This window comes from Apiotrichum porosum (genome assembly GCF_003942205.1).
Source record: "Apiotrichum porosum strain DSM 27194 chromosome Unknown scaffold_10, whole genome shotgun sequence".
Lineage (NCBI taxonomy): Eukaryota > Fungi > Basidiomycota > Tremellomycetes > Trichosporonales > Trichosporonaceae > Apiotrichum > Apiotrichum porosum.
In genome coordinates, this window is record NW_021167117.1 from 1,225,292 (window position 1) to 1,236,578 (window position 11,287).

General features: G+C 56.8%; 2 protein-coding genes across 2 annotated transcripts; one reads left to right on the plus strand and one right to left on the minus strand.

Moving 5' to 3' along the window:
- Nucleotides 1-589: 589 nt before the first annotated feature.
- On the minus strand, nucleotides 590-1,497 carry EHS24_001595 (uncharacterized protein; the record flags this gene model as incomplete). Its single annotated transcript, XM_028617383.1, has 3 exons — nucleotides 590-979; nucleotides 1,016-1,115; nucleotides 1,343-1,497. The coding sequence occupies 3 exons, from the start codon at nucleotides 1,495-1,497 to the stop codon at nucleotides 590-592; spliced, it is 645 nt and encodes a 214-aa protein (XP_028474690.1).
- A 1,157-nt stretch (nucleotides 1,498-2,654) lies between these two features.
- On the plus strand, nucleotides 2,655-6,720 carry EHS24_001596 (uncharacterized protein; the record flags this gene model as incomplete). Its single annotated transcript, XM_028617384.1, has 13 exons — nucleotides 2,655-2,915; nucleotides 2,951-3,082; nucleotides 3,116-3,261; nucleotides 3,350-3,407; nucleotides 3,446-3,578; nucleotides 3,621-3,785; nucleotides 3,884-3,921; nucleotides 3,978-4,150; nucleotides 4,274-4,390; nucleotides 4,809-4,851; nucleotides 4,910-5,644; nucleotides 6,357-6,406; nucleotides 6,498-6,720. 13 exons carry the CDS (start codon nucleotides 2,655-2,657, stop codon nucleotides 6,718-6,720), a joined length of 2,274 nt encoding a protein of 757 aa, XP_028474691.1.
- Nucleotides 6,721-11,287: the final 4,567 nt, after the last annotated feature.

Here is an 11,287-nt window from a genome sequence, read left to right on the forward strand (position 1 = left end):
TTGGCATGTCCGGCTTGCCGTGCTCGTCGAGAACCTTTTACCCATGTCTTTGTGCCCGTGTCTGACTGTCAGGCGGTGGCTAGGGAAGTGTGCCTGCGGTATTGGACACAACGTTGGTCAGGTTGCCATCTCTTCGGCACTGCGGCGTAGCACCTGGCATGCACATCTTCTGCGCGTTTGACCTGGACCAAATGCTTGTTGGCCGACCTGAGCAGACCCTCCACGCGTTCGACCTCATACTCGGGTGCGTACGCTTGCGAGGTTATTTTGTAGCGTCGGCATTCACTAGTCGATACGATACAGTGGTCGTCACGGGTGATCGCCTTGTCAAGAACGCTACCTATGACGGTCAACCTTGTTCTGCGTCGCCTAATGAGGTAGGCATGCGCTCTGTTGCGCACTCCTGGGTTTATGTCACAGGCTCAGCCCCATCAGTTCCGAGTCTATCTCGTTGCCACCTGTAACGGTGACGGGCATGGCGACGGGTAACTTGGTGGAGAGAACGACGTCACACAATCTGTATCACAGGAACGGCTTTACAAGTATACCATACAATACACATTCAGGAAGTGGGGTGTGCCGTGTCCCCTCATCGTTGGCGCGATGGTGTCGGGAGGTGTGGCAAAGGGGCAGCGCGCGTAGGCGGGTAGTGGAGAGCATTGCGGGCAGAGGGACTGGGGCCAGGTGGGAATCGCTTCTCGTGTTCGCGGGCCTGCTTGAGTAGGTTTTCGTAACAGCTGGGATCGCTCATGCCGACAGTGCCCGTGGCGGTGTAGTATCCGTATGCTGCGCCATCTGCAGGTTGAGGGCGATGTTTGCCAAACCAGGCGCGGTCAAACAGAAGCCTGGTGGATGGGCGAGGTTGGTACGAGTCCAAGCCGGGTGCGTAGTGCTCGAGTAGGGCCGACATGGCCAGGGTGATGACACACTCCAGTGGGACTCGCTGCCTTCGTATGCCAACGGGAATGACGGCACCCGCCTGCTGTCAGTGCGGCACATGAACAGAGTCGCTCACCTCTTTGTACGCAATGGTAATGTCACGGACGCGTTCACATTCCCACTCGGAAACGGTGCGCAGCGGCGACGACGCATGCTTCAAACGCCAAAAGTCGTTGCTGCATACCGTCAGCACAGACGCGGTCGGTACTAGAGCACGTTCAGCTGGAGGGCCTTGTCACACACAGCCAACGCGACAGTCTGCGGGTCGAGAGTGGTCCAGTCTCCACTGCCCACTGCACGGGCTGCGGCGAGGGACGCATTTTTGAGGCCCCAATGAATTTAATCGCCGCTGACGGCCGGACCTGGGCCGTAGGACGGGATGTCAAACGACATCGATGTCCACTCGCGGTGGGGAAAGTCATTGGGCGGGGTGTAGGGCAGGGCTTCAAAGTAGTCGCGGACGCTGGCCACGGTGGGCGTCCGGGCCATCGGCGGGCTGGGTGCAGGCTGTTGGGGCTTGCGGCCGAGAAGCGGTGCAGTCGCTGTCGCTGCAGGCATGGTGGCGAGGAGAGAGAGGGAGAGAGACAGACAGACAGAGACAGCGATGAGACAGACAGACCGCAACCCAAGGATGCAGTTGGGGATAAACGCGTGGCGAATACTTCCGTAATGAAGGGGGCCGCGTTAAAGTGGTGTTCCTTGTACGCTCTTGTCGTCATCGTCCATCACCATTATGGCCGCAACATACGCACAACTACTTGACCGCTCACTCGATCGGTAAGGGCTCGAGTTGAGGTCACCCGACCAGACACGTACACCCACCTGCTTGACACACGCAAGCTGCTCGGGGCCCTTGGGGTTAGCAAACGAGCTGTCCGTGCCGTGGTGAAGACGATATGGCCACCCTGTCCAAAAACGGGGGCTGACGCAATCTGATCGAGGGCACTCTGAAGTCCCACGTAGATGACTTTGCTCAACCGCCACGGAGGGAGACGATGGCCGCCGATGCAGTTGCCGATGCGTCGTTGAGAGCACAGATGACATCGACCCTCATGGTGAACACAGCGATGGAAACCGTGTCAGCATTGTGACCAGCGGCAAGCTTCGGCAGATTCGGCAGCCTGGGCCAGGTAGTTGAGAACGACCTTGCCGCCTGTGAAACGCCACAGTTTCTGTGGTCGGGTTTGACCGTCGGAACCCGAGTTGTTGATAACAAGGCCCATAAAGCGGCCAGGGTGTTGGTGCACTTGGGCCGCTTCCGAAGCGTCTCCGGTAACACGTTCCACAGGGCACAGGCGCGCACAGGGGGTTGCACAATCTCATGTCCTGGCCACTTTCGGCTCTTTTATCGCCCGGTAGATCCCAAGTGTCCACGAGCGGCGCCCGGTGCCTGGAATGCAAGCCGGTGAGTGGCTCTGGCTTACGATATTAAAAATGAAGAACGTGTGCAACCTCGGGGTGCAAACTCCATGTGGCAACTGTACAGTACACTGTGTACTCTGCCTCTTACATGATCTTACACTGGCAGAACAACGTGGCCGCTATGGCCCAATCAACCGCGCTAGCAGGTCTGTCGCGCTTGTTGCCTCACCGCGGGCCCTACCGGACGTAGTGGATGCCGCCGCCGAGCTCTGCCAAGCACGCGCCCCTTGCGACAGTATATGTAGTGGCCTCCAAGTTGTATCACACATCTCTCCACTTGTTCCTTGCCCGCCATGCTCAACATTGCCCTTTTGGCCCTCCTCCCCGCCCTGGTCTCTGCGGCCCCGCTTATAGGCATCGTCACCGCGGACTCTTTCCCACCCCCCAACACGCTTCCCAACACTGCCCTCTTCCCCGACGCGACCGTCGTCGGCTTCCCGGGCCCCACGAAGACTGGCGCCGAGCCGCTGGCCTTTGTCACCGGTCCAGCCAGTCAGTTCCCCAAGGTTCAGGACTCCTTTGGCCCCATCTTCCTTCCCGAGGCCAAGGGCAAGGTGAGCCCGCACTTGTGTTCAGCCCTGACGAGCAGTCGTCCGGTTTCTCGCCCATCTTGTCGTGGGGCAATCTCTCGCCCCGTTCCTCGCTGGATGCGGACACGTTTGGTCTGGGCAAGGCGACCCCCGTCGTGCCGGAACAGTGCACGCTGGACGCTGTGCATCTGGTGAGTTGTTCTATAGGAGGCAGCTAACCACAGCTCTTCCGCCACGGCGCACGCTACCCCTCGTCCAGCGAGGACGTCTTTGCGTTTGGAACGCGCCTCAACAACGCATCGCTGGCTGGTGAGGTTACAGCCAGTGGCGACCTCTCGTTCCTGAATGACTGGACGTTGAAGCTCGGAGCGTGAGTTGTCACAAATGCCAGAGCTGATGCCAAGCGAGATTCTCAACCCGTTTGGTCGCCAACAGTGCTACGAGCTGGGCGTCCGCAGCCGCATGGCGTACGGCCACCTCCTGAACGACTTCACCGAAAAGGGCACTCTTCCTGTCGTGAGTGTTCTCCTTGGGCCCAGCTTAAACTACACCAGTTTCGCACAGGTAGCATGGACCGCATGGTGGAGACCCTTGAGGCCTTCGGTCAAGGGTTCTTCGGCCGTAACTCAGAGAATCAGTATAGCGCTTCCATTGCGATTGAGAGTGCGGGTTACAATGCGACGGTTTGTGAGTACGAGGGCATGCGGCGGCGGACCTGACCGGATGCAGACCCCAGCGGGGATTGCGCCAACGCGGCGCGAGACTATGTCGGGGGCGGACTTGCCATGACCACGTTTATCAACAAGGCAATGGCAGCCACCGCTAAGCGCCTTCAGAAAGATCTCAAGGGGTACACCTTCACCCCGACCGACGTCTATGCAATGCTCAGCCTTTGTGCCTACGAGACCTTGTCACTCGGCTACTCCAGCTTCTGCCCTCTTTTCACTGAGGCGGACTGTGAGTACTTGCACTAGTATGTTAGCTCACGGCAGTCGAGAACCTTGCCTATGTCATCGACCTCGAGTTCTACGTGAGTCACACATTTTTTTCCTGGTTTTGTTGCCGCCCGAGCTGACACCTCAACAGTACCTGACGGGTCCCGGTGCCCAGACGGCGGCTGCCCAGGGCAAGGGCTGGGTGGAGGAGTTCCTCGCGCGCCTGACCCACACCCCGATCGCAAAGTGGAACTCAAACACCAACTCGACGCTTGATGGCAACACTGAGACATTCCCGGTTAACCAGACCATCTACGCCGACGCGTGAGTGATATGTCTCTGCACGTTAACTGACGACAGCACTCACGACGCCTCGGTCATGGCCGCGCTCGTCGCGCTCAACCTGACTGCGATCGACTCGTACGGGCCCCTTCCTGCCAACGTTAGTTCGCCCCCCTCGAAGCGCTCCTACAAGACGTCCAAGCTTGTGCCGTTCAACACCAACTTTGTCGCCCAGATCATGACGTGCCAGGGCTCGAGCGCACCCCAGATCCGCTTCATCCTGTAGGTCGAAAGAGGATGGTCGAGGCTAACTTGTAGTAACGACGCTGTCTTTCCGCTCGACAAGACCTACGCCGGTTGCAAGAAGAACGAAAACGGTCTGTGTGCTGTGGACACTGTCGTCGCAGCCCTCCATGAGCGCATGGACGAGATTGACTTCGAGGCGTCCTGCAGTGAGTCTTGAATGCAAAGCCCGCCACTAACGCTCAGGCGGGCCGATCTCCAACATTACCAGCATCAATGATCTCAAGTCCAACATGGGCCTGCCGTACTAAACGCGTGCCGTACTACACGTACTACGTTTGCCCCACAAAAGAGCCTGCCGCACAAGGCGATAGTTTACTGGCGACCTTACGGAGAGATTATAATTTCCCGATGTGAAAGGACATTCCAGTGACACGAATCAGACTGGGGGCACTAGAAGTCCGAGCACCCTCACTGCCCGGGCTGTGTCTAGTGGATCTGTCTCTGGTGGGGGTAGGGGGCTGCATCGGTTTTGACTACTAAGAACTATGGGAACAGGACACTACAGTAGACATGGCAGTTTCTTGGCTCAATGGGACCAGAGATCAAAGTTTCTCACTCTGGCACGAAGGAGGCCCTTTATTGCAATGCTCAACTTCAGGCATGCCTTGCACTCGACATCGTGTCTTCCTCGCCACCCTTATCGTTGCCGCCAAGTACCTGAACAACTCTTCACCCAAGAACAAGCACTGGTGCGACTATGTGCAGATGTTCTCCCAGGTGGAGATCAACCTCATGGAGAAGCAGCTGCTTTTCCTTATTGACTACAACATGTCGATCACCGAGGAGGACGTCGTCACGTACGCTCAACCTTTCGTTGAGCAGTACGGCTTCGACACTCCTCCCCTCTCTGACGCTGGCGTCTCGCCACAGTTGTCCGCCCAGACCCTCACAGTCACCCCACGTTTTCTATCGGGCGCTGTCGTCCTCCCCTCGTCCCCCAACTCCTTCAAGGTCAACAACATCCCGATTCCACCAACACGGGACCGGAGCGTGTCGACTTCGTCCCTTGGCTCAGACCGCTCTTTTACGCCGCGCTTACCATCGTCGTCACCATTACAAGACCTGGACGACGGAGGGCAGAAAGCCCTTGTTTCCAAGCTCGCCCTTGCCCACGCATATGACACCATGTTTGCTTGCACTGAACGGGTACACATCGCCGACTCGGACTTGCGACCCCGCGAATGCTCAATGCCCGCAAAGGACCGCCCAGCAGATGGTCGAGAGTCACTCGTCCGTCATCTCTTTCGCGGCCGCTGCGACAACCTTCTTCACACGTAAAACCAAGCGCCAGGTCCCACCCATCTGTGCGCGGTGGGCACAAAATTGGAGCTTGGATAATTGCTGCAAAATGGCTGTGAAGCACCTGTACTACCCTTAAGAGCGCAGTCGGCCTGGACTATCTCAGCTTTACTCTGAACGGGATACAAAATTCTTACCATGTATGTGATAGCGTCGATTGTGTACTGCGTACAGTTGGCTGGAGGCGGGTCTGCATATGCTGAAGAGCACCGGAGAAACGCGGCAGACCAGTTGAGATAGGTGGTGTTCACGTCGTTCCCAACAGCATAGGCAACGTCCTGTCGTTGTGACTAAACCATGACGCCGTCCACAAAGCACCAACTGTTTGGGGCAGTTGGGTACTCATTGTAGTACCAGATGAGATCGTTCCAAGGTCTATCAGCGGTTCACCTGGTTATATCGGCGCTCACGCTGGTATCATACATTTGGGCGTCTGCCTCAACGGTTGCGTCTGTAATACAAACGCAACCCGTCTGTACCACCATTGCAAGTGCCAAAAATTGAAGCATTTTCCTGATATGGTGAGCATTCACCGCGATGCCTTCAGTATGGACACACACCACAGCCTTCCAAGGTCTTACCATATCCAACAATGTACAGGGAATGTGGACTATGCTATTGAATTGACCATCAAGACCGGTAGCTTAACCTTCTCACGTTTCCCCCCTCACTTTCAAGAGACTTCGAAGCGTTGTAGGCCGACATGCGTTGGCGTTCGGTGGACTGGAAGAGCGACCCGACAAGGCAGACGAGGCAGCAGACGCAGCCAACGTGGACAAGGTAGTCGCGACTCCCGACCCCCTCGAACCCCCTCCCCCGCCCCTGCCCACCAGCGCAACGCCTTTGAGCCCATGCTTTGCCCCGAGGATCCACTTCAGCTGGACGGCTACACTGTCGTCAAGGACACCAAGAGGGAGTCAACATCGCAACGCGAGCTGTCTGCGACCTGCCTCGCTTCCATCGTCATGGTGCCGGCTGGCAAAACCGTGACGTTGGCTACAGGCTAGAGCAAGGGCGTGATCTCAGCGCCACTCTCCACGTTGGAGGCAACCCCCGTCTGTTCCTTCCACGAGGCGGTGTAACGCTTTATCCATAGGCAGCACAAGGGCATGGCACACACTAGTCAGGGCGTCATTGGTTTGACCAGGGTGCTTCGCTCCTCATCGTCTCCCCCCTCAGTCCGCCGACCGTAGCAGCACCGAACGCTTCCCAACGCGCTCACGGGGTCCGCAGGCCTGGCATGTCCTTTTGGTACCGAGTCACTGTAGATCCACAAGGTCTGAGCAATGAGGTTACTAGTGATGATGAGCACACACACGAGACGGGTTCTCTCTAGTGTCGAGCTCTCGGGTGAAACATTGACTTCGGCCGATACCTCGTTCTCTGCACCAGACTTCGAGCTCGCGACCCGGACGAAAGAGGCCTTCCATGAATCATGGAGGCGTCGCGAGACCCACAGGTATCTTGGTGGCCTTCCCGGAGGAGGATCTGGACTGTCTTCTACGCAGTCATCCCCAAGTTACCGTCCTAATCGCGCTGCCCACCGAGATGAGCGACGTTATAGGTAGCATCGCTCAGGGCTGATGCCACTACTGTCATCGTTTTCTTCTACCAATGTTACTTGTTTCAGATTGTGTGTCGCCGAGCATGCCTCTTTGCCCCCGTTGCTGCCTATTGCTGCAGCTCATGTCACTCTGTGCAGGTTGCGCAGCCATTCACGTCAGCGATGTCCGTCCCTCTGCTGAGTGCCCAGCTGTTTCCCGGCCTCGTACCGCATATTTTAGCACTAGAAACAGCGCCTCGCTAATGCCAAGTAAGAGCAGGAAGCACTGCCATACTGAGGCCTCAACCGACGCTGGTCTCCTCAGCCCCCAGACGAAGGACCCGGCCCTTTCGGTGGTCATTACTGATCCAAGATGGCTCGTTCAGATTTCGGCGCACCCCGCTGCTGAATTAAGCCCAGGACGCATCTCAGAGGAGCGTGGCGCATGTCCATCATGCTGTCAACGTCGAGATGTTTGTCGATTATAGCCTGACCTATCATCGCGCCCTCCTTCCAGGCAATGATATGGTGTTCCTGCCTCCGCAGTGCCATGGCTATTTCCTAAACACCAGGCGACAGCCTCAACAAACCTGCGCAGCAGTGTATCATGCCATTTGAACGGCAGTCCTAGCCCACCCATGACTGGTCGGGCCAGTTTTCGCGTTCTTGGGTTGTCTCGGCGTATTGTAAAGGTTATGGTTGCCACAGTCATCGGCTGCCCAAGTTTATTGCCCTCCCACCCGGCCTCAGGCCGCCCGTAGGAGTAGCTGAAAGATGCACCCCCCGTCATGATTCCTTCGGGCAGCGCCACTGCTGCTGGCGGCTCTATCCCCAGCGACCAGGTTGGCAGTGAGCCTCCCATCCAGTGGGTCACCCTCAACCGTGGGACGGTTACGCTCAACCCCCCGATTAGTGTTTGATAGTGCCTCAGGCAACGGACATCAACCTCAGCGTTTTCACAGCAGCCAGGGAAGTCACGTGACCGACTTTATAGTATCTCAGGCATCCTATGAGGCACCGATGGTGGGATGCCATTCCTTACCATTTCTACCATTCTATGTTGACGTTTCGTGTGCATCATCAGCCGATTTGGCGTTTGGCGCGCCTGGCGGGGCGCGGGACCGTGCGCGGTGCGCAGTGTGCCACAAGAGTCCGAATTGGCGCGTCGGGCTCCCTGTCACCATTGTCCTAGAGACTACCGGCGGCGTGTGTCCCTGCGCCGCCTCAAAGGCGCTCAGTGGTACGCCATCGTTGGATGACCAGTCCTCATCCCTGCAGGTCCGTCTGTCGCTCGAGGCCGAGGCACGGTAGCAGTGTATGTCAAGCACAGTCCACCCTCGCCGCCCCCCTCAAATGCTACTCCCTGATGTCACGACCACTGTCAGCGCCCAGGCGCACTCACGCGCCAATTCGGACCAAACTGCCCACTCAGGATAAAGATATTCTAGAACGGCGCAGTGCCGCCGCCCGCGGCACTGTATGTACCATGCTCACCCACCTACATGTGGGCGCTGCAGATTGCCACATAGCCAGACATTTCACGATGCTGGTCTCTTTGTTCTTCTTCACTCCCTCACGCCCTCATGCTCGCAATCCTTGCGCTGCTGGCAATTCAACTGCCTGTGGCACTGGCCACGACGCCGCTCGTCGCTTGCGTCACCATCGCTGGATTCCCATACGCGTGGCCGGGAAAGAAGATCCTGATCACAAGCTTCAACCAAGCAGTGGTGAGCATTGGCGAGTGAGTGTGCTGAAACGCAGACATTGTGTGCTGGGTACAAGTACCTTTATTACACGGGACCTCGCACCTACGGTAGTTGTGACAACAACGACCCAGTGGCTCCCGGTACAGGTGGCGGGCAATACTCTGCCGGTACAAGTAGTACCACCTGTTCAACAGGGGTGAGTTTCCGCTCCAGATGTTGCTAATTGTCAGCTATATGCCCTGGGAGCGTCCTATGACTTTGTTCAATGCGTATCCGAACCGTACTACTATGCTGGGTCTTACGCAGGTTCCCAATTTTCAACAGGGAGCAACGCCTACTACACCGTCCAGATACCAGCGACAGATTCCCAGGCCTGCATGGCCGCTTGTGCTGAACAGTACGGAAAGTATGCCGTCTGGTCGCCCTCGGACAACAGTTGTGTCTGCGCCGCAAACTATCAGGCAACAGCAGCTGCATGTGGATACAATACGTATACTGTGCTCTCGGCAGACTTTACAATTCCGTCTGGCCTGCCCGGCGCCCAGAGACGTTCTCTGGAAGCCAGACACATCCAACGGGAACATTGTCCTCGTGGCCTAGCCGAGTGCGCAATCAGTGGAGGTTTCGAGTGCATAGATCCAAGGAATGATCTTGGTAAGCTGGACGGCTATTCGTTAGCTTATACTTCAGAAGCTTGCGGTGGCTGCATCGGCGCGAACGGAACCGAGTGAGTGAGGCGGCTTGACAGTACTGACGCATCAGTTGTACCGCCATCTTGGGAGTGGACCAACTGCGGGTTTCATGCGTCGATGGCCAGTGCGTTGTCCGCGGATGCAAGCGAGGTTATGTGCTCCATTACGGCGCATGTGCGGCTGTCACCACCGATAAATAGGACAATAGGCACAAATGTATTGTTCGGCATTGTTCCCCAGCGGGGCAGTCTTGTTTCTCCGCTTCTTCCCCGCAGGACACAGCCTTCCATGCATCTGTTTCATTTGGGGTAGGGGGCTGCATCGGTTTTGACTACTAAGAACTATGGGAAGAGGATACTGTAGTAGACATGGTAGTTTCTTGGCTCAATGGGACCAGAGATCAAAGTTTCTCACTCTGGCGCGAAGGAGGGTGAGACTGAGTCTTATACAAAGCATCCTGTGGGAATGGGGAGGTAGGACCTCACCCCAGGTGTGGAGGGCTTGGGCAGTCCTTTGGGGGTAGGGGGCTGCATCGGGTTTGACTACTAAGAACTATGGGAGGAGGATACTATAGTAGACGTGGCAGTTTCGTGGCTCAATGGGACCAGAGATCAAAGTTTCTCACTCTGGCGCGAAGGAGGGTGAGACTGAGTCTGATACAAAGCATCCTATGGGAATGGGGAGGTAGGACCTCACCCCAGGTGTGGAGGGCTTGGGCAGTCCTGTGTTCCATGACACCACCCAACGAAAAGATGAGGGGAGTGAAGGGGGTGGCTGCAGAGCTAGGGAGGTTTCTGAATTTCTCCCTAGATACAGAGTCAAGGAACTTGTGGACAGTGGCAGAAGCCCTCTCCAGGGTGGATCCAGTGAACCCAGGAGGGCAGACAGTGGTCCTGGCCTGGACAGAGCCCAGTGACACAATGGAGATGTCATAGGGTTAGGGGGTAGGGGGCTGCATCGGTTTTGACTACTAAGAACTATGGGAAGAGGATACTATAGTAGACATGGCAGTTTCTTGGCTCAATGGGACCAGAGATCAAAGTTTCTCACTCTGGCGCGAAGGAGGGTGAGACTGAGTCTGATACAAAGCATCCTGTGGGAATGGGGAGGTAGGACCTCACCCCAGGTGTGGAGGGCTTGGGCAGTCCTGTGTTCCATGACACCACCCAAAGAAAAGATGAGGGGAGTGAAGGGGGTGGCAGCAGAGCTTAGGGGGTTAGGGGGTTAGGGGGTTAGGGGGTAGGGGGCTGCATCGGGTGTGACTACTAAGAACTATGGGAAGAGGATACTATAGTAGACATGGCAGTTTCTTGGCTCAATGGGACCAGAGATCAAAGTTTCTCACTCTGGCGCGAAGGAGGGTGAGACTGAGTCTGATACAAAGCATCCTGTGGGAATGGGGAGGTAGGACCTCACCCCAGGTGTGGAGGGCTTGGGCAGTCCTGTGTTCCATGACACCACCCAAAGAAAAGATGAGGGGAGTGAAGGGGGTGGCAGCAGAGCTAGGGAGATTTCTGAATTTCTCCCTAGATACAGAGTCAAGGAATTTGTGGACAGTGGCAGAAGCCCTCTCCAGGGTGGATCCAGTGAACCCAGGTGGGGAGACAGTGGTCCTGGCCTGGACAGAGCCCAG